This window comes from Patiria miniata, unplaced genomic scaffold (assembly GCF_015706575.1).
Source record: "Patiria miniata isolate m_02_andy unplaced genomic scaffold, ASM1570657v1 HiC_scaffold_20, whole genome shotgun sequence".
Taxonomy (NCBI): Eukaryota; Metazoa; Echinodermata; class Asteroidea; order Valvatida; family Asterinidae; genus Patiria; species Patiria miniata.
The window spans coordinates 25,589,420-25,613,241 of record NW_024037059.1 but is presented as its reverse complement, the minus strand read 5'-3'; the positions used below and the strand labels follow the sequence as shown (position 1 = coordinate 25,613,241).

Sequence of the window (23,822 nt, the reverse complement as noted above, 5' to 3'; positions counted from 1 at the left end):
GTCATGTTTGAATTGTGCCTGAAATCAGCGTCCTGGACACCTTCTCATTCAGCCGATTGCAGCTACGCGATGTCACGCGCTGAACCGCCGAATTATAACGACCGCGTGCGCATGTGCGTCCTGTCAACACTTGCGTGCACCTATTCAGGCTTAGCCGAATAAAAAAGAACTATTAATGGAAATTTCCAAAAAAGGCATCTTCAGATGCATCTTTGGAAATGACCTTCTTTTATTGTTTTCTTCAAAATGACAGCATGCCAGAAGGATTTCACTGGGAGTTTTAATAGTGCCATTGCTATCTTTAAACCAAGTAAGCTTTTCAGCAAAAATTTTGTGAGTTACTTTTTGGATAGCTGCAAGTGCTGTACTCTACCTTTAAATACTGTGCACAGTTAACGCCTGTATAAGCAAAGTCAGGCAGATATGTGAAAATTGAGTGTTGAGATTTGAAAAATCATAGGCAGATTCTGTGTCATACATGTTACCGATCACATCAGTCGTCACATCTTATATCTCACAGGTTATTGTATGGCACTAAGGCCAAAAAAAAAAAATATTCGGTCTCTGGTCAGACCAAAGTTCCGGAATTGACGCGGCCACGCGGCTTTTTTTTCCCACTTTATTTCCCTTTCTTCAAGCTTGGATTGTACAGACAAGGTGGGGTACTATTTTGCTTTTTTGGTGTCCTCATGTACATTGGTGTCCTCCATAATTTGCCTTGGTGCTTTCGATCATTTGCCTTGGTGCAATTTCCTATTCTTTGGTGCTCTTTGGTAAAAAAAATTGAGGTGCGGAAATAGAGGGCGCTGTTGAAGCTACCGCGGAACATGTAAAAAAAAAAAAAGATCGACGCGCATGATTAAAATCGACGCACGCGCTGACCAGAGACCGACTTATTTTTTTTGTTGGCCTAATAGTAGAATCCAAACGTTTCTTTGTTGGGATCTCCGCTCACCTATGACAGCAACAGTAAATGAGCAAGTGGAAGAGCGGCTGAGGTCGTCTGTAGCCGTGTAGGTTACCAGTGTGCTAGTACCAGCGTTGAAGCTAGTCCCTGATTCACGGTCGGTCGTTAGAGTCGCTGAAGCGGGAAGCGCTGTAGGAGCGGTCCACGCTACGTTGGCTTGGGGTACCCCTGACGCCACGTAATGATTGATGCTGTCTGGGCAGTTCAGAATGGTTGGCGCACCTTGATCATCTGCAAGCCAGAAAAGGACCATTCATAAATACCTAAGACAGTTTACCCATTCCTACTGGTCGAGAGCCTGTCACGCCAGGGCGTCAATCCTGGGGGGGGGGGGGGGGACAAGGGGACACGTCCCCCCACTTTTTGAAGGATGGGGGACACAAAATGCATTTTTGAACTTAATTGTGTGTCTCATTTACAGGGCCCTGTTATACACAATGTATCTTTTGCTGAGAAATTATTGGTTAAAGTGGTCAGAAATTTCCTCAGATCGCACCAAAAATTGAATTTTTAACACAAACTCCGTTTTTTTTTAAACCTTATCCACGGATCACTTTTATGGTATGAGATATTTAAGTAAAAATGAAACCATGTGATATCCTGAAAATGAGATCAGAATAATCTCATAAGTCTCCGGGGTAGCAAACTAGAAGGCAGTGCAAGACTATGAACTATTGACATTATAACGCATGTTATTTGATGGTTTTTTTTTTTTATATATATGAACAGTTTCCGTTTTCCTGAAATATCACTTACCTTTGTTGTGATCCATGGACAGGGTTACAAAAATGTGTTTGTGTGTAAAATTCCATAACTGCCAAAGTACGTGAGTGATTTGAATGATTCTTTAACTAAAAGAAAGCTTATTAATTGGGCTTTCGCATCCTAGATCTTGCAGAGCTTCTTTAAAAAATAGTGGTAGCCAATTGGGTTTCCCTTTTTTTTTTTACTCACCCTGTACTTTGAACTTACAATACATACATTCGTGTATGAAGCTAGCGTGGCGTTTGCCCGAAAGCGCGTGTGCATGTTTGTTTTTCTCTGTACATGCTACACCAGGATTCATTTTTCCGGTCTGTGAAGGGATGGAAAGCCTGTTTTCCAAAACATGAGAAAGCCTGAGTTCAGGCTATAACCTGAAAACTGGCTGTTCTAACCTGATAGGCTGTTCAATGGCACTGATCCCTTCATGTGTTTGTTTTCTTTCTTTTTTTCTGCACAATGCCATGATGTGAATGTATATTGTCAACGAAACTCTTCTTCCTGGAAGCCTTTGTAAAAAACTCACCAACAACGTCGACAACGAAAGAACAGGTGTCTGAATTGCCGTAGTTATCAAAGGCCGTGTAGGTGACCGTCGTCATGCCCAGGTTGAATAGCGTGGGGGGCTCGTGAGTGGTTTGCAGGTTAACTGGTTCCCCGGAGTCGTCGGTAGCGGTAGGGGGCGTCCAGGATGCAGTGGCCTGATTCTGGCCTGAGGGAGCAGTCGCACCAACATCACTTGGGCATCCCACAAAGACAGGAGCAGTGGCATCATCTGAAGTTACGGATAAAATCAATCGATTCGGTCAATAATCTTGTACATTAAAGAGTAAAGCAACACTAAACAAAGATAACTCACGTTTGAAATTTTACCGAACCAACAAACGGTTTCAAAAGTAACTGATGAAATTATTGTTGAAAAGCGAACTTGGTTTAATCTAAAGATAGTCATGGCATTAAACTCCCTGTGAAATTGTTCTTTCTGGCATGCTGTCATTTTGAAGAAAACAATAAAAGGTCATTTCAAAAGATGCGTCTAAAGACACATTTTTGGAAATTACTGTTAGTAGTTCGTATTCAATTCGGCGGAGCAATGAATTGGTGCGTGCAAGTGTTGACACGACACACACACGTGCGAGCAGTTGTTATTATTTGCGCGATTGCTGTTACTCGGGGGCATTCAAACATGACTCAGCAACTTTTGAATTAAAATTGAGACCCTAGAATATTGTTTTCTCGGAATATACAGCATTCACTGAGCTAAAACTTCATCCGGTTAATTGTTAAGTACCCTTCTTTGGATTTTGAACACTTTTGTTGCTTCAAAAAAAAAAGCACAATCGACTCTACCTTTAAAGGAAGGTAGACATTGAAAAAAACTCAAAACACAAATTTGAAAAATTCCAAGAACACCTATAAAGAGTCACTTTCTATACCAATGTAACTTGCTGACGGCCTTGTATATAAAGTGTTGTTTTTTCCCCACTGTAAACATTCTGAATAAGGGGGTCAACCTACTGATAATATTGACACTGAAGACACAGGTGACTGTGTTGCCAACGCCATCTTCAGCTGTGTATGTGACAACCGTCGTCCCGGACTGGAACGAGTTGGACGGATTGTGGGTCGTGGTGAGACTGACGCCAGAGAAATCATCGGAGGCCGTGGGAGGTGTCCAGGCAACGATGATAGACGTCACGGCAGCGCCAACACGCCTGGTGATGTTGGCGGGACAGTTGGAGATAGTCGGTGGGGTCGAGTCAGTGAGAGCTGATGAAAAAAATCAAACTATTTGTAGCAGAACATGATGTATTGGTTTTTCGATTTAATTGTGGCAAAGATTTTTTATTGTGTCTGTGGTATCTGCTCTTTATCACATTTCAACCAGCTAGAACCCAGCTAGACCCCAGCTTGCTCTCCAGCTGCTGAAATACTGAGACATCTGCATCAGTAGTTTCTTGGTGAGGGGTAGTAGGGGCATTTTCATTCTCCCACAAACCCTACTCTTACTGTTTTGAAATTCTGGGGTCCCCCCCCCCAAGTCAAGATTATGGATGGATTGGAGAAGAATATCGATGGTATTATTAAGAATAATGACGTCAACGCCATGGTTGTCTGCAATTGGGCCACAGATGACCAAGGTTCTCCAACGAAAAGTTTGGAGATTCATAGTACAACCTTGGCAGAACCCTAGCACATCCGTGAATATCTGTAAGACATTCGTAGCGACAATAATTACAAATAGCCACGAATAACACAACGAATCAGTACGCTTGTCCTACGGATGTCCCACGGTTGCATTACAGATAAATTGTCATGACGTTTCACCACGAAAGTTTTGAACAGTTTAAAACGTCCGTAGCCCCTCCACGAATACCCAAGGAAGATGACGGATAACCACAGATGTACCAAGGATGAATACGGTACTCCCTCAGTTTATCACAAAGTCAGTACGCTTGTCCTACGATGTCCCACGATTGCACTACAGATAAATTTTCATGACGTTTCACCAAGGATATTTTGAACAGTTTAAAACATCCGTAGCCCCTCCACGAATACCCAAGGAAGATGACGGATAACCATGGAGGTACTAAGGATGAATACGGTACTCCCACGGTTTATCACAAAGTTCAAACCGTGGAGATCTGCAGCTCCAAACCGTAAAATGTGTGACTTGGACTAATACTCCCCACTTAAACCATTGCTATGACGTCACACTATTGTTAAAAGTGTGGATTCGGATCTACGAATCTCTTACACTGGTCACAAAATGTGGATTCAGAACAACGAATCTTTAGTAAAGTGTGGATTCGGAATTACAAATCCACACTTTGAACACATCGGACAATTGTTCTCCATAATGAGCCTGAATAGGACCATCTGCGTGAAAATTTGTTTTCCGAAAATTACCAATGCATCTTCACTGTCAGATTCTCCGCCGTCACTGCAAAATCTACTTTTATTCAGAAAGAAATCCTCGTCTGAACTATCTATTTTGTCTTAAGGAGCCTATACACACAAAATGGCTTGGTTGTACAGGTGTGGCGATACACATGCTAAACACGCCAGGGAAAAATGTTGCAACCTGACGCCACTTCCGCGCTTGTGTACGAAGTCTATGGAGAGTCATTTCAATTATTTCCTAACAAAATTGGAAACATTTCTCAGTCCCAGATTCATGTCTTATCATCATTTTTGCAACGAATGACCTTCATTGAGATGATGTATGAAGAAAAAAGTGGCGTCAGGTTGCAACATTCTTTCCAATACTTCTGTTGACGCAATGGTTTAAGTCGAAGAATACACTCGCAAGTGTGGATTCTTAATTTACAAATTCACTCGGCGCTTCGCGCCTCGTGAATTCTTAAATTACGAATCCACACTTTCTCGTGTATTCTCCTTAAAATATAGAATCGTTCTGCAGAATCGTCCAGCAAAAACTCACCAGTTATCGTGATGGAGAATCTACATTCGGCACTATTACCAGACCCGTCTGTGGCCGTGTACACGACCTCATGCGTACCGACTGCGAAGGTATGCCCAACCTGATAGTTGGAGACAAACGACGGAGTGCCAAAATCATCAATGGCCGTGGGTGGGGTCCAGGAGACAGACAGCTGCGTGATGCCTGGGTTGACTTCTCTGGTGATATTCATGGGGCAGCCGTTAATGATGGGGTCCTGTGTGTCAACAGCCTCTGTGCATTAAAAAAAATTAAAACCAAGAACAATGAGAATCTTGTGAGCTACAATTTCAAGAAAACTGAAAGATCAAAATATTGTGAGCTTTTAACCATACAGGTTTTTTTTGTTTATTTATTCCTGCGCTTTGTGATCTATGATCGTTATTGCAGCTATTTCTTGCCTTTGATACCTTGTAATTGTCAATGTTTTTAAAATCTTTTTTAATCTCTTATTTCTATGCGATCTTATTCATTCTCTACAACTTTTTTTTGGTCAATTCAATTTACTTTTGAATGTTACCATTTCGAGTGGGGATCAACAGGCTTTGGAGTCGCAGTGTTTCAGTATACTTTTGTCAATCCTGGCCAGCTTGGATTGGGTTGTTTTTTGTTATGTTTAGTTTTGTTTATTATTTATGTACACGTACTCAATTTTCATTTGTAAGGAACGTAATGGATTTGGGGTGAGGGAGTTTTGATTTAATTTGTTTTCAGTTTTAATGTTTTAATCTTTCTTTATTTATTTTGTTCATTTATTTTGTGCAACAATGGTCATTTATCCTTTTGGAAGTAATGATAGTCCTGAAAAGGAATATTTGGTTAATTTCGTAAATGTTTACTGTGCTACTCTGTCTCTGCCCTCTGCTTCACAAATGCAAATTTCGGTCAGTGCTGCTATTGCAGCAGTCAAAATATCAGTCGCCGTGGACAAAATGAAAAAGCAGCGCTTTCTTTCCATTGGCCATATCTCAATAAATATTTACCTGATTGGAAGGACTATATACTCTCCAAATATACAGGGTAAAAGAAAAAGGAAACTCAAATGTTGGGACTTTTGTTTTAATGAAGTTCTGCATGTAGCACTTTCAAAATCTAGGATATAAAAGGCCAATTCATAAGCTTTCTTTTAGTACAAGAATCATTCAAATCACTCATGTAATTTTCAAGTTACAGAATTTTAAACACAACCACTGTTTTAAAGTTCTGTCCACGGATCACAAAAAAGGTGTGCGTTCTTTCAGCGAAACAAAAACGTTTTGCTGAAAGAACACTTGCCTTTATGTGATCCGTGGACAGAACTTTAAAACGCTGGTTGTGTTTAAAATTCCATAACTTGAAAAGTACATGAGTGATTTGAATGATTCTTGTACTGAAAGAAAGCTTATGAATTTGATGTTTTTAGGGTTCAGAGTTTTTTTTTACACACCCTGCATGTTGAGTCTGGGCAGTTCATACTATTGAATTTGACAGCAAGGCTGGCTCCCCTACCTGTGATAGTGATGGTGAAGTTGCAATAACCCCGGTTACCAGCCACGTCGGTAGCCTTGTAGACCACTTGGGTGTCTCCAACGTTGAACTGGGCACCAGGAGTGTGTGACGCCGTGGTGGTGACCGAGCTGATGGCATCCGAGGCGGTGGGCGGAGTCCAGGTCACTGATTTAGAGGGCGTGCCAAATGGAACAAAGGCCTGGATGTCACCAGGACAGCCACTCCAGAAGGGATTGACCGTGTCAATCACTGAAAGTCAAAAAAAGAGCAAAGGACAGGTCTTTAGTTTATAGTTAGATTGAAAATGAACAGTGAACAATTTGACCCCCGGTAAGTTGAACCACTGCTGGTTACGGGACATGAAACATTTTCTGAGCCTTCACCACATTTGTTTTAACAGATGCAGTCAAATTTAAGTGAAATTTAAGTGAAATTTAAGCTAGGTGAAAGAGTTTGACAGTCCTTAGGCGCCTGGTACACAATTCAATTAACACATTTGTCTTTTGTGGATGGCACATCATGTTCTAATACAATCACAGCCGTGATTAATGTAGCAGACATGCATGTACAAAAGTCCGTCAGGCATGCATGCAGGCGCACAATGTAGCACACAGCTGGACATGCGGTGTGGCATTGGAGATGTGCATGTGTTGTTCCCAAGGTAGGCGGGTTCAATCTTTTGATAATAGTTAAACTCATCATTGTTTTCTCACATCATTCATCTTACTAATGTTGTGCAAACCCGACCCGAAACCGACCTGACCCAAAACTGACTTCGGGTTGGGTCGGGTTGGTCTTACCATCATTTCAGTCGAGTCGGTTCGGCATTGGTTTTGCCTTTGCGATTTTCGGGTCAGTTAAGCCATCTTGTGAAAAAACCGAAATAAATCGAAACAGTTGGGAAATTCACACGGTGCAACATTATTGCAGAGTTACTGTAAGGTACGACCAACGCCAACGCCAACCACTGGGCGAATGTGCATGTGGTTTGTGGTCTTTCATGCAGTCTTTAACTCGTAGGCCCACCAGTGGGTAAAGTTACGGGCTTTCACCGTACTGTACGGTAGGATTCTTTACTGAGAGATGACAATTTTCACGTGATGCGGATAAGTTCTGATTCGGGGGTTCTTTTGGGTCGGTTTTTGTTGATTTTTGTTGGGTCGGGTTGGGTCGGATTTGGGGAGTTCATATCGGTTCGGATTCAGTTTATATCTATAATGTTTCAGGTCAGTTTGGCCTGGTCAACCTGACCCGATGCACAACATTACTACTTACCATCGACATGCACATTGAATGTGCAGTTAGCTGTGTTACCAGCACCATCAGTAGCCACATAAACCACTTGCGTAGTACCAGCTGAGAATAGGTCTCCCGGGTGATAGTTCACGTCCACACTGACTGTTCCCCTAGCATCGACAATGGTGGGCTCGGTCCAGGACACACCCACTTTGATCTGGCCCTCTGGGAGCGTCTCTGCTTGGTCCATGGGGCAGTTTGTGATGTCTGGTGGAGTGGTGTCGGGCGTTCCTACATGCATAACAAATAACATTCATAATCCATTCTATTAGGCCGCGGGCCAAAGCCTGAACTTAAAACATAGAAGTTACGCCAAAAATACTATTTTTGACCAAAAATGGGCAAAATAATGAGGAAAAAATGTCGTTATAACTTTAATGTGCAATTTGGGCCAATGTGAACAGCCAGATTAAGAATCAGCACTATCGAATTTATAGTAAAAGCAAGCTGACATCAAAAATTTAAGACGAACCTCAACTTCTAGACCTGATACAGATTTTGGCCCATGGCCTATATTGGCCCATGGCCTATATTGAGGCATGAATATAATCGTCAAATTTAATGCATGATCACTTTAAAGGTACAAAGGACGATTTTGATTTGTCGTTTGAAGCAACAAAGTTGCTCAAAATCCCGTGAAAATTTCAGTGAAGTTCTGCATGTATTACTTTCAAAACCCACAATACGAAAGCCCAATTCATAAGCTTTGTTTTAGTACAAGAATCATTCAAATCACTCATGTACTTTTCAAGTTACAAAATTTTAAACACAAAACCAATTTAGAGTTCTGTAGACGGATCACACAAAAGGTAAGCTTTCTTTCAGCAAAACGAAAACAATTCACGTACATCCCTATGTGAATTGGTTTCGTTTTTCGTTTTCATGAATGCTGTACTATCAAATTAGGTTTTGCCTTTACACCGACTTATAAACACAAGGGCGGATCCAGGGGGGGGCCAAAGGGGGCCATGGCTCCCCCCAAAACGAAACCAATTTTTTTTTTTTTTATGTGACATCGCAATAAAGGCAGGCAATGAGTACACCACCATCTTACCTCAAAAAAACATTGGTTAAAGTGGTCAGAAATAGCCTCAGATCGCACCACAGAGCATCTAGAATCCCAAAAAAAATTTTGACCCACTTTTTGGGGGGACCAAAAATTTTTTTGGCCCCCCCCCAAAATTGTGTCCTGGATCCGCCCTTGTATAAACATTGTATACTCAGTGTGTTACCTCCCGAGTCAAAGTTGGGGAAAAAATGATGTACTACTTACGTTCAACATTCAGAACAAACTGGCACGTGGCTGCAAATCCTGCGTTATCAATGAACATGTAGGTGACCTGATACGCTCCTAGGGTGAAGTTCTGTCCAGGGTAGAAGTTCTGCTCTATCCTAGCGATGCCATCTTGGTCAGTAGCTGTGGGTTCGGTCCATGTCACTGCTACCTGACTCTCACCCTCGGGTATATAACGGGTCAACATGACCGGGCAGTTGGACACCATGGGCTTGTTGTTCTCTGTTAAACCGCATCAGAATATGAAAGCATTTAACATTGTTGACATTGATGTGGGACGACGTTTTTAACACCGGAGGGGGGCATAGCACCCAAGTCAAAGTCGAGGGTGCTATGATTTACGTCATGAGGGGTTAAAAACAGCATATCGTGCATATCGTGCCACCAACTCAAAAAGATAAGTGGTTGTAACTTAGGCCAGCCCTCAAATTAGAGTCCCTCCCCAGACCGTTCGGGGTTGAGCCCGCCCAGTATGTCAAAGGGACTGGGACCTTGGATGGAACCGATTGGGCCCAGATTAACTACACCAGGCTTCTGCAGCACACTCTGGCTCATCACAAAGAAACCAATTTGCGACACACAAATCCTCCAGCACGCAACAATGACTCTGAGTGGGCCGAATAATCCTCCTCCAATGGCTCAACTTCAATCTATTTTGCCCATTGATCAAACCCCCAGTCACCAGTTCAGACCGATCAGGGCTTCTAGCTTCAGTAACCATGTGGCTTCTGGCTTCATACCGATCGGGGTGAAAGGGATTGGCTTACCGGGCCTGGTACCCGAAGGGTCTGTTATCCCATGACTGGCCTTACTGTCTGAGAAATAAATTAAATCACTGCGATGTAACCTTTCATAACTGAAGGTTTTGATGTCTTGCTGGACATGAGATGGAGCTCACTACCTGCTTCTGCTGTTGGCCCCATCCAGCCAATCTTTTAACATGCCCCCCTGCTCATAATTTTTTTTTTTTTTTAGCTGTGGTTATCTACCAGACTGGGACCGTGAGTGCATAAAAACGTGCAAAATTACTACTGACGTTTTTTTACTCACCATTCGGCTAATTAATGCCCACACAACACATACATCAAAATGCTATAGTTGCAAGCATGTCACCTGCGAAATTTGAGACCTTAAATCCAATTTTAAGGCAAGTTTTTGGCAATTCAAAAACCATCCACGTCATTCTCCATGCTCTAGAAATGGTTGTGTGATTCCCAAGGTATTCTGGGTAGGTGTAGGAAGAGCCTTGCAGCTTACTTGTTTTTTAATCGATGGCCAAATGAACATAGCGCCCTCTGTTAAAAAATGAAGCATTCTGCATTCACTCAGATCAACCAGAGGGCGCTGTTTTATCTACACGATGAAAATGTTTTAGCTGAGGAGTTTTTTGCACAATGCATTGCAGTACACATCAACGTTATGTTTTGCGTTTGGATTTCGATAACTCCCTGCAAAATTAGAATTAAAAGCTGAATTTTTGGTGATGCAATACTCACAACAGCAACTTTGCGAGGCAGAAGTTTCGGGGATTATTGAAGAAACTGTAGTGAGTAAGAAGCTTGCTAATTTGATTCACACTGGTTTTATTATGCAGCACAAACTTTTGCACGATATGGATACCAATAAGTTTTGGGACTCTCATACACAGTATTGAGAGTCCCAAATTTTCGGACTAGTTATCTACTAACTTCATGTTCTTTTGAGTAGGGTCTAAACTAAAGCAGAAATAAAAAAAAAATAAAATTAAACCAGTAAATTAGTACACTTTTATTATCTTGTCCTCACCTTCAATGGTAATAGTGAATGTGCATGTTTGCTGGTTGTTATGGTCATCAGTCGCCGTGTATGTCACATGATGTACTCCCAGGCTGAACATACCCGGGGATCTAGAGGCGATCAATGTAAAGATAACGGTGTTGTCTGTCACAGTGGGTGTGGTCCAAGTAATGTCATCGGTAGGGATGCCGATGATGTCATCGGGACAGGTTTGGAAAACTGGAGGCTCCATGTCTAGGGGAAAGGAGAGGATCGAGAATGAAGAGGATTACTTGAGTGAGAATCAAAAGTGTTTTCTGTGTATGTGGAGTTTGTTAACCCATTAACACATGCATTACTTTGTATTACATAGTATTCATTTCCTGACGAATCTGTGGGCAGTACGAGGCAGTATCAGCTCCATGCAAAAGTACCCCCTCAACGGTAAGAAAGGAAGAGTTGGGGAGACCACTGGGAGAGACGTTCAAATGCATTGTCGAAGGCGTTCATGCTCAAGAGAAGACGCTATGGCTTTGTGCACTTTCAGAATAAAATACGTTGTGCGTACTTTGCGCTATACGCGCGAACCAGTATGCAGTGGTAAAAAGCACCCTCTCTAGTTCATGCATGGAGCGTAAATGCAGTAACAGGCAGGATGGTCTGGAGCATTACAGAAACTACAACACGTCCCAAAATACCCCGCAACTTTTTTTGTGAGGCTCTAGCGTTGGCGCGGAAACATGTACCGCCATTATTTTTATATCATTTGAAAGCTTGGAATCTGAACTTTATCCCAGGCGAGTATAGAGGCATGTTCAAATAAAGGAATGTCGAAAGAAAACTCAACCGATTTCAAGGAAAATTGATGGTGCGGTACATTAGATGCCAACTCGAGTCGCTTTGAGCGTGCTTTTTGATACATCTATACTTACACGTGAATTTCAAAAGAGACTCAGAATAAAATCAAAATGAAGAACAATATTATGAATTTATTTAAACTGTAGTCTACGTGGATCGAAAAGAATAGGAAACACAGAAAGCAAAAGGCAACGAGATTGTCATTTCCACATTAGGAAAAATGCGCATGATTGATTTTCCTTGAAATCGGTTGACTTTGTTTTGACATGCCTTTATTTGAGCACGAATAATTTCGAAACCCTTTTGAAAATCAAACCAATACTTACCAGGGATAAAGTAAAGATTCCAAGCTTTGAAATGATATAAAAATAGTGGCAGTACATGTTTCCACAACGACACTAGAGCCTCGCAAAAAAAATGTGGCGGGTATTTGGGACGCGCTGCAATGGGTTTCTCCTACCTGGTATCTTTGCAATGATTCCTTCTTCTGAAGGCAGACAGAGCAAAAGTGACGCTAACCAATTGAAATACAAACCGTCTTCGTTAAGTTGTGTTCGTTAAGTGAGAGCATTTCAAATGTGCCTACCAAACCCCAATCCTTACATAGCTCATTTTTGTAACTGGAAGTCTCTAATAAAAAAGAGTTACTACTGAGTAACTTGCTAAGCACAAACACTTCAACCAGCTTACCTGAGACTGTGACAGTGAAAGAACAGGTGGCCGTATTTCCCATGCCGTCACTTGCTGTGTACATGACCGTGTTAACACCTACGCCAAATGCGGATCCTGACTGGATTGTGGGAGTCAGCGTGATGCTGGCCGGGGAGGAACTACTAGTTGTAGGATCATCCCAATTGGCGACGTTGTTGGGTTGTCCTGTAGCAGTGTTAATGTTGATGTCGTCGGGGCAGGTTATCAGGATGGCATTCCCTGCATCTAGGTGAGTCACAATTCATCTCATGTTAACATCTTCAAATAACAATCAATCTCATGTTAACATCTTAAAACAACAATCAATCTCATGTTGACATCTTAATATAACATCAATCTCACGTTAACATCTTAAAATAACAATAGATCTCATGTTAACATCTTAAAACAACAACTTATCTCACATTAACATCTTAAAATAACAATCAATCTCACATTAACATCTTTAAAAAAAACAATCAACAACATATTATCATCTTGAAATAACAATCCATCTCATGTTAACATCTTAAAATAACAATCCATCTCACATTAACATCTTATAACAAAAAGAAGACCGGGCAATTTTGTCACAACCTAATAAAGGAGATTTTTGAGAGAAAGCGCCCACTGAGCTGGAAATATGCATTTACTACGAAACGATTATAGTTCGAAAGGTAGAGCATTTATGCAACTGTAACTTAGCAAGTTTTTGTGTAATTGCCATGCGAGAACAAAAATTTGGGCCTCAAAATCGAGCCGTTTGAGTGCTAGTCTTCATTTCTGTCACGTTTCTTTTCAAAATATTCTTCAAACACGTGCAAGCCAGTGTGTGTTCTATGTTTCAATGTTTCGTAATTCACTACCTTATGGAGACGTGTGTACAATAGGGAACAAAATATTGTAAAAGTCTCCACAAGGCAGTTGTCTCCACAACTTTTTCACGAAATAGATATGAATTTTACTCAAAAACTGGGAATTTCCAAGGTGTGTTTTATCTGTGCCAGTCTTTTTTTAAAAATTGGCTTAACATTTGATGCTTTAAAACACATATATTCTACGTCATGTAAACAAATAAGGTTTTCCAACATTTTCAACATAAATGTTAGACATTATCTATGGATTTACTGTAACCCAGATCTTCAACAAAATTGTGAGTAAACAATCAAAAACATGGATTTTTTTGTGAAATCTGGACGAATGTGCACCTTTCAGCTTTGCATACATACAGCAGTGTTTTGCAATTTTAGTAGTAGTTTTTACTTACCAACAATGCTAACAGTAATGGTACACTGTGCAATATTGCCAGAGCTGTCTGTCGCAGTGCAAGTCACAATGTGATCCATGCCCACATCAAAGGCTGTTCCCGACGGCGGTGCACACTGTATGGTGGGTACGCCGTTATTGTCGTTAGCCACCGGCGGATCCCAGGATACCGTGTCCGATGGAATACCCGAGGCAACCTCTCGAGTGATGTCAGCTGGACATGTGATTGTAGGCAACTGGTTATCTGTGGATTATCCCCAAAAAAATGGACTTATGATTTATGAATTGCATAAAAAAGTTAAAGGGGACAAACCTGTGTTCACGAGTCCATGAAATGCTGCTTTGAAGGGGATCGCCACACCTCCTCCACAGCGAGTCTGTTACCTTCCCAGCATTGAATAATGCCGGTACCCATTTAACACCTGGGTTGAGAGGAGTAATTGAGGTAAAGCGCCTTACTCAAGGGCACAACATGCATGGCCACGGCAGGGCTCGAACCCACAATCTCACGATCATGAATCCTGTGCTCTACTGCTAGACCACGAATGGCATGCATGTCATTATCAACTTTCTACATAAAGCTCTAGCAGAAACATATCAACTGGACAGCATCTGAAATTGCTGTTGAACCCAAATGATGAACAGTAGGGTGCATTCCACCAATGCGAACAATGCTACCATTAGCCAATGTTGACAACATGTGCGCAAATGGGACCGACTGATTGCCCCTAACTTTGGCGAACATTTGCAACCAAGCCAAGCGGTCTTCCGGAGTTGTCACCTATATGTTTTCCAAAATGGCCAACACACACATTGAATGTAATGGTCTTGTTAGAGCTGCAATTTTTCCGTTTTGTACATCTGCAGTTATTTTACATATTACTGGCAACTTCTCACTTTCAGTCACAATTAATTGTTTGAGGATTGTAAAAGCCGCTTTCCAACCAGTGACACTTGTAAAATTGGATTCTAGGATGCCGGTATTTTAACAACAGTTTTTCATAGGCATTATCGTCCCATTTGGGGTAAGCATGTTCACAGGGCCTAGCTAATGAACACAAACACATTTGCATGACTGGAACGCATCTCCGTGCCTACCTCTCACAATTATCCAGAATTTACAGACCACTTGATTGCCACTAGCATCTGTAGCTGTGTACGTGACTGGGTTGGTTCCCACAGGAAACGCTGCCCCCGGCTGATGGCTTGGTACTAGATTGACAGGGTCTGTTGGAGTGCTGTCCACGGTGGGAGGGGTCCAGGAGGCGGATCCAGTATTGGAGTTGGCGTCAGTGGTAATGCTCTGGTTAGACGGACAGTCTCTGAGGACTGGCGCGGTGGTGTCTGGAAATTTACAAGTAAGAAACGGGATTGCAGGAAATCTGAGCACATTAAAGGGAATGTACTACATTCGCTTTTGCTGCAATTTTCAGAAATAAATGAATTTGGAGGATTAGTATGTTTTAGGTTAGCAAATATTGTTACACTGACTTGTTTCATGTTTTGGGTTCGTAGATGCTGGAAAAGCCAAGAAAACTAATCATATTCTTGTAGTCTGGTTCCCTGATCCCACTTACGATGAAACACAGCAATTTATAGGCTTTGGGGAATTGTAAGATCAGAGAATCAGTCTAGCAGGCTTGTAGTCTTCACAGGTGTGTAATCAATTGCAAAGAAAATGCAGACGAACTAAATATAAAAATCTAGGAGCACTTTTTGAAACAAAAGCCAGTTTTCTCCACCGATGGTCGGCTCACCAGCGTTGGAAAAATACAGTTTTTCTTGAAAATGTCAGCACACCAGGAGCCACGATTTTACAGGATGCTTTAGACTGTCATTTCCTAACAATCCAGTAAGATATTTCGTGATTATTTGATCATTTCATTTTTTGATGTTTGCAAATGTTGTATCTTCCCTTTGATGCAAGGCTGAAGCCTAAAACTCACATTTAATGGGAAAAAACAGTTAGTGTTCAGCTGTCAAGATATTACAGTGCATGATAAAGTTTGGCCACTGATCCAAGGTAATGTGAGTGTTTATTGCTGGGCAATGCTTGTCATCAGACCATTCAGAGACTCTTATTTGGCAGACCCTGATAACCAATAGGCCTATTCATCATCTACTACTCCCAGGAACTATAGATTTAAAGATAATACCTCCATACAAATTGGATTTCTTTGGATACAAAGTATTACAACACCTTACCCACAGATTCTGTGTCTTCGCATTCGCTTTTTTTGCTATCTTGCTGTGCATGGCCAAAGATACTATACCCGTAGCAACCAAAGTACTATAGCTGTAGCAACCAAAGTACGATACACATAGCAACCATTAGAGTGTGCAGATGCATATGGCATGAGCATGCGCATTGCACATTCCCCAGTGTTTGCTCTACAGAGCTTGGTTCAAACATTTCGTGAAGGGGTAGTTTGGAAAAGTGCTATTAAAGTTTCAACTAATTTTGTATTCAAATAGAAGTACATTTTAATTGTATTTAAATTAATCAGTTTATCGCTTAAAATCAATGAGAATCTGTGGGAAAGTTGTTATAAAACAAATATTGACTGCTTTATCTCGTGGTGTAGTACAACTAGCCTCCCTCGGTGATCCACAGAGGGCTTCTATTTTCCCTCGGCGAGCTTCATGGATCATGAAAGCTAGTTTAACTACACCACACGAAGCAGTCAATATTTGTATATTATAACACACCTCTTGCTTGTTCTTTATCCTGGTTGGCTGAAATGCGGTCACGTGTGATTCACTAATTTATGCTAGTGAATGAAACTTGCGTCAGCGTGAACTAGACGCGCGTCGAGACATCGTGCGTGCGTAATTTCCAGGGTATAGTGCCTGATCGGGCACTATACTCAAACATTTTTGACTGGTAACAGCGCCCTCTGACAAAACTCAAACTCAAAAATTTAATCTAGGGGAAACTAAAAGCGTTCCATTAATTGTTGAATTGCTTACAGTTGAATTGCTTACGAGTTAATTGTTGAATTAAAACAGTTCAATAATAAAACCCTAGCTGAAAGGTTTCTTTTCTTATTTTATGGACATACATGTAGGTGAGTTAACACACATGGACTGGCATAATTCGGTCACTAGTGCACGTCTATGCCCCTTCAGCCTCGGGAAATAGGACCCTCTTCTGGTCACTCACAGTCCCTCAGGTTGCACAGCCGTTCACTAGTGACCTCATTGCCAGTCTATATGTGTATAATAGATCGCTGAATTCCTGTCACAGTACACACAATATCATCTTAATAGTACACTCACCAGTTACAACCACCATGAAGACGCAGGTGGCAACATTCCCGGATGGATCTCTAGCTGCGTACTGTACAAAGACTGGCGAGGTATCTGCAGTGAATATCTCCCCAGGTGCATGGGTCCTGTTCAGCTCGTACTGACCGCTGTTGTCCGTGGCGGTTGGCTCAGTCCAGGAGACGGCCACGGATCCACCGCCGAGGTCACCATTCAGGTTGAAGCCTGCCGGGCAGTTACTGATGACTGGTTTCTCACAGTCTGTGAGACAGACAGGATTGACACAAAGAATAGAGATGGGTGGTCACTACAGTGACTGTAAAGAGAGCACTGTAGAATAAATTTAGGTTGGAACTATCATTCATATGATTCTGCACTTCAACTGCTAGTACATCTAGACTCATTGTCCACCAGGAGAGAGTGTCAATGTCTTAATTTTCCGAAGGACCTTCTGAAGAATCAGCGTTGTAAATCTTTATTCCTTTCATCTAGATTGGCCAGCCATGGTAGGAACTCAAAGAATAGTTCCATGATACCAGCTAAAACTTGCTGTTTCAGAAAAAGCCCAATCCAATACTATATTGGGTTTAATTAATTCAAGTATTTTGTGTTGAAAGAATTTTTTTTCTCTAACACCCTCACCGATACTTTATCAATAATTTTAAGTGGTTGTTTTTAATTTTTCCCAAGTCTTTTGTTTTGAATTTTTTTTTACTACTCGCTTTTTTTTTGATAAATTTATTTGTGAATTCCTGAGCAGGGATTTTTATTGTAATCCTTTTCGTTTTAAACTAGTGACTTTTTTTGTGTGGAGTACACTGCACATTTTGAAGTTCTTGATAATGTCACATTTTATATTTTATATCATGTACATTACATACATTTTTAAAGATTATTTCATCCGTAAATCATGTACAATTTGACCTTTTGTCTATGACACATGAGTTTTTAATAAACCAACAACAACAGTAATATAAATAAATATTCATAAATACCTCAGACAGTTTAGCTATTCCTATTGGTCGAGAGCCCGTCACATGGCCGGTCTTAAACGGATGATAAAGACATGGCTAGCTGGTCTTAAACACTTTTCCAGTGTCACAATAAAATGTGGACTCCTAAAAATCCAGTGCCTCTTACCGTTTCATTGGTTGAACGTTCACAATCCTCACGTAGGCATGCGCAACACTACAAGCGAGTCAGAATTTTATAGTTCTAAATTCAAAACGCAACGCCCCAGGTGCGTTCTGCGTGACATCGCGCAGAACATGTTACGCGCGCGTCAATCTCCATAAAAGGGTTGTTTACATCTTACTCGCCAGCTGAACACTCCATTATTTTGCTAGAGGGATGTTTCAAAAAGCATGAAGTGAACTTGTTGAACAAAATCGGGATTTTTTGAACGAATTATTTGATATTTTTTTACGGATAAGGTATTTATGAATGGGAATAAATATGTGCTCGGTCGGTATTTATCACTCTGTTTAATACCGCTTAGAGTCTGGGTGCTGATAATTACCCTCGCCTCCGGCTCGGGTAATTATCAGCACCCAGACTCTAAGCGGTATTAAACGAGTGATAAAAACCTCCGGAGCACACATTTATTCCCTTATTATAAAAACTGATTCATTATGAGGTCACTATCATAGTATACAAAGTCACATCACGGTCATTTAGCCTGACATTCCTTTCCCGGAACAAATATTTACACGTTATAGGTAAAAAGGGTCAAATGGCATATTTATGTTTTCTACCAATCCTATTTATCGCTGATCACAAAACATGAGTTTGATGACATCAAATTCTCACACACTTTGGAACTTTTACAGTTTCACCCAGAAATTGAGTGGAGTGGGGCTTAAACCTTCGACCTCCGGATTGCCGTTCCGGTGCTCTACCAACTGAGCTATCTAGCCATATCTTGGCACTTCCCCATTTGAAAATGTCCCAGAATTTGTTAACAGTGAAGGTGTTTACCACATACCGTCAATGGTGACATCAAATGTGCAAGATGCCGTCATGCTAGACTCGTCAGTGGCCGTGTAGGTTACCGGTGTCGGGGTACCGGTATGGTTGAATGTATCCCCCGGTGAGTAGTCACTGGTAAGCGTGACAGCGCCCTCAATGTCTGTGGCAGTGGGTTCGATCCAGTCGACGCTACGAGAGAGCGTCCCTTGGTCGGCACAAAACATTTGGTTGGATGGACAGTTGACGAGGCGGGGAGCATTGGAGTCTAGCGAAGAATTGGAGAAAAGGACCCAGGAAAGAAAAGTTATCAAAATGAAAAACAGCCCGTAGTTGATTTTTTTTGGAACACTTGAAAATGTTGCAACAGGTTTTTTATCCAGTGTACAGAATTCTTAGAAAGGCAAAACAAGAGCAGAAATTGACAAGACTGGAGCGTTGACTTAAGTAAACTATGGATTTCCGTGCACCAACAAAAGAAGGCGCCATTTTACCTAGCAACGACGTCCCATGGACGGGACATTTAGCTGGTTGACGCGCACCGTTCCTTGTGTGTGACGCACGTACACCAGGGGATTTGTACTACAGTACACGCAGTGGTACTTGGTACAGCCGCGCGTCGAGGCAAAATTGCAGTCAGGTAAGATGGCATCGGTCGGTCACCCCCAACTGTGCTTTCTTTGCCGGTGAGGGGGTACTTGTGAATGGAGCGGATACCCTGACCTAATAAGGCTGTGGGATAGTGAGTAGTAAAGTCTGTGACGCGCCAATACAGTCCAACACGCTCGCATTTATCTGGGTTTCCTTGGCATGAAACGACTGAGAGTATTTCTATTCCCCCTGGATGGGATGCCAGTCCATCGCAGGTCACTCCCCAGCTAATGCCGGTACCCATTTATACTCCTGGGTGGAGAGACACAAAGTGGGGGGTGAAGTGGCTTGCCCAAGGACACAACATATGACCGGCAGCTGGATTCGAACCCCTGACCCTCTGATCACGAGTCATGAATCCTAACCACTTAGCCACACTCCTCCCCTTTGGGTTAAATAATTGAAAAATCTCGAAAAAGTCTTTGGAGCACCATTGACATTTTCTGGTAGCGCCACATTCGTAGCGCAACAGGAATTACTTTGTAGCTTTTAGTTTTCTACTACTTGCAAACAAAATTAATGGTTTGGACTCGGGTATGGGGGCACCTACCTAAGATGGTGACAGTGAAGATGCAATTTCCTGTATTTCCCTCCGCATCCATGGCAGTGTATTCCACAACGGTTGCCCCAAAGTTAAAGATAGTGTTTGGTGAGACATCGGAGACAGAGCTAGTGACAGCCACATTGTCGCTGGCTGTTGGCTCTATCCAGGACACGTTGGCCGTCGTGGTTCCCATGTCGGCTGGGACACTGAAGCTAGCTGGGCAGCCAGTGTAGACAGGATCCTCCATGTCTGTGTAAACAGTTGTGGAAAACATTGGTATCGCCACAGAAATAACATATCATCACAGTGGTGGTATGTACAATAAACTTTGTGCCCAATTTCCGGACACTGCCTCCTGTTTTATTTTAGATTCAAATGAAATGTTACAATGTGAAAAATGTTCAGTGAATCCATAAAATTCAAAAGCCTGAATTACAGTAAGAGTAACGGGCTCATCAAAAAAGAAGTTCACACCTTACTTGAGAACATGGAGAAAGTCGAGAGAAATTTAAAGTCCAAGATGGGGGAAAAATGGCATTATTGTCTTTTTCTTCCAACAACCGCCAGTGAAATTTACCTTTTTTGCCCTCAGTCCTCGCCATCCTCAAGATCATTATTGTGATTTTTAAAGCATTGCATTTTATACAACTCAATCTGAAACCTCTGAAAATTGCGAAACATCAAGTGAATTTGACTGTCAGACTGTCAGTCATGGTAGTCAAACTCCACGCGCGACAGCCTCAAATCTGTGTTGTACGCAGTTTCAATCATTTCATGGGTTAATGTTTAAACCTATTTCCAGCCGTAACTGCTCCAAGCCGGCTTACTTAAGAGCGTCTACCATACAATCTGTGCACTGACGACTGGAGAACAGATTAAAATTGTGCTCGCAATACAGATGTCGCAGTGCAGTTTCAAATTCGTTTCAATTTTATAATCAGATTTTGCGGGGGAAAAGATGGTCAGAAAAATCAGAATAAGTTTCATTTCTGAAGAAAGGGAATCCATAACAATAAAAACCTTACCAGTAACAGTGACTGTGAAGATACAGGATGCCGTGTTACCAGCCCGGTCCACTGCAGTGTAGTTGACTACAGTTACTCCCTCAGGAAAGTCAGTGGGTGGATCAAAGTTATTAACAGTCTGGAGTTGTGGGTCATTATCGCTGGCCGTCGGCGGTGTCCAGACGACTCCAGTGGCAACAGCTTGGTTCAATGCAGTGTTCTCAGACAGATCACCGGGGCAGTTGCTGAAGACTGGGATCTGTGAATCTGTAAGGAAATTTTTAAAAATAAAATAATCATAATAACGCAGAGACTTTTAATACTCAAAAGTGGCTTAATTTGGTGGATATAATAATTCATGAACATTTTTCTATAAATGTTGTGATGCCCTGGCCTACACAGCGTTATGGGAAGTTTTTTATTGTTTGGCAAATAAGGACTGAGTTGAAGGGACTTTCTGCTGTCCCCACAGCATTTTCAGTCCCCACAAATACCTCGTACAGACAAGTGTATGTCCCCACAACTATGGAACAAGACTGCGTGTACAGACAGGTTTGTTTATGGCATAAATCAAGGATTTTTTTTTGTTCCTCTTCCCTTTTCCTTTCTTTGTCCACTAACTTTTTCGCAACAGCTCTCATTGGTTTTGTACACGTTTTCTAATCGATTTGGTTCCTGTCCTCGATTTATCAATGATGTTGCACATGTGTATCCTCGATTAACACCATAAACAAACGTAGGGTGGTGCAAAAAGATGTTGAGCATATTTGAAAAAATTAAGTTTAATGGTATTAAAATATTGATCTTTAAAGCTATAGTCCATCATTTGCAGATCGGATCAGTGCGCGACATCGCGTATGGCTGCAATTCAAAACAACTCAAAACATGATTCAGCAACTTTTGATTTGAAATTGAGATCCCAGAATGCTGTTTTACTCAGAATATACAGCTGAAGCTGAGCTGAAACTTCATCAGGTTAGTTGTTCAGTATCCTTCATTAGATTTTGAACACTTTTGTTGCTTCAAACGAACAAAATGCACAAATTACAAATGATGGACTATATCTTTAAACATAAGTGAGGAAAAAATGATTACAAATGAAAATTTTGTCTATGAGATTTGGTAGTTTAAAACTTTTACGTGCCAAACCCGTTTGTCCACGGATGGCTTTATTCCATCCGCTTGACTGAGCTCCAGAGCTTGATTGCAAGACACAAAACACTTCACTAGACTTACACGTGGACAACGAGGATTTTCGTGACTTGTATTCAAATTAGCATAATAACACTAAGATTTATTCACCACGTATGGTCGAAGTTATACTTCACTACATTAATTTAAAAAAAACAAGTTCAAATAAGTGAAGTAAGTAGGTTAAAATTCCAGTCAAATGTGGGTTTCCTTCTTTTTGCACCAACCTGTAGGTTAATATTTTAGTGTCTCAATGATGTCTCGGCAGTCCAGAATAAAGGTGCCAATTCTTCAAAACTACTTAAAGGGAAAATACAACATTTGCAAACATCAAAAAATAAAACTACCAAATCATTTTGAAATACCTTGCTGGACTGTTAGTGAATGACAGTGTGAAGCATCCTGTAAAATCATGGCACCTGGTATACTGTCATTTTCAAGAAAAGTGGTATTTTTGTATCAATTTCCAACGCTGATCGGCCGACCAGCGTTGGAAAAAACTGGCTTTTTTTCAAATACTGGCCCCAATTGACCATCACACTTGTTTGCAATCGATTACACACCTATGAACGGGTACAAGCCAGTTAGACTGGTTCCCTGACCTTACAATTCCCCAATGTATGTAAACTGCTCTGTTTCTTCTTTGGAGTCAGGGAACAAGACTACAGTAAAATGATTGTTTTTCTTGGTTTATATAGCATTTTTGACCCCAAAACCTCAAAAAAGTCAGTGTAACTATTTCTTGCTATATATTTCCAACCCCCCAATTCCATCCATTTCTGAAAATTACAGCAAAAGCAAATGATGTATATTCCCTTTAAATTTCTACGATCATTACAATATCCGGTTTATAACATTAGCAGCAGTGAACTATTTTTCAACAGCCAACCACGGGGTTTGTTTAAAACTTCCACATAAATGTTGACTATCGATAAATAATATTGTCATATTGAGGCAATGTGATTTCTTTCGACCTACCCGTGACAATCGCATCAAAGGTGCAGTTGGCCTTGTTGCCTGCCGAGTCGGTCGCCAGATATACAATAGGAGTTACCCCTAAGGGATACAGGGCAGCAGACGACTGAGAGGACTGTACAGTCACGGTCACGGCGTTGTCGGAAGCAGAAGGGAGGTCCCAGACGACTATAGCCATGTCTTGATCAGTAGCGGCAACGGCAGAGGCCACGGAGGGACAGTTGGAGAAAACTGGAGGCTCGTTGTCTGGGGGGAAAATAAAGGGGAAAACAAATCAGTGGGCAATTGTGGAGCATTGTAATGAAGGCGGGTAGAACACAAATGGCCTTACAATCCTCAAAACAAATGTGATGTATTATGTTCAAATACAGTGAAATCTCAATAAT

General features: G+C 41.5%; 1 protein-coding gene across 1 annotated transcript in view; it reads right to left on the bottom strand.

Annotated features, from left to right (window-relative positions):
- LOC119727935 (mucin-17-like) overlaps positions 1–23,822 on the bottom strand; it is a 115,930-nt gene that overhangs the window by 17,210 nt on the left and 74,898 nt on the right. Inside the window, exons 48-63 of the mRNA XM_038200015.1 lie at positions 23,440–23,682; positions 21,292–21,537; positions 20,273–20,515; positions 19,091–19,339; positions 17,119–17,367; positions 14,938–15,183; positions 13,841–14,083; positions 12,574–12,819; positions 11,056–11,280; positions 9,250–9,492; positions 7,956–8,207; positions 6,681–6,929; positions 5,175–5,426; positions 3,248–3,499; positions 2,256–2,504; positions 956–1,198 (exon numbers count right to left, since the gene is read on the bottom strand). Of these exons, the coding sequence (XP_038055943.1) occupies positions 956–1,198; positions 2,256–2,504; positions 3,248–3,499; positions 5,175–5,426; positions 6,681–6,929; positions 7,956–8,207; positions 9,250–9,492; positions 11,056–11,280; positions 12,574–12,819; positions 13,841–14,083; positions 14,938–15,183; positions 17,119–17,367; positions 19,091–19,339; positions 20,273–20,515; positions 21,292–21,537; positions 23,440–23,682 (3,930 nt within the window). The remainder of the gene's footprint in view (positions 1–955; positions 1,199–2,255; positions 2,505–3,247; positions 3,500–5,174; positions 5,427–6,680; positions 6,930–7,955; positions 8,208–9,249; positions 9,493–11,055; positions 11,281–12,573; positions 12,820–13,840; positions 14,084–14,937; positions 15,184–17,118; positions 17,368–19,090; positions 19,340–20,272; positions 20,516–21,291; positions 21,538–23,439; positions 23,683–23,822) is intronic.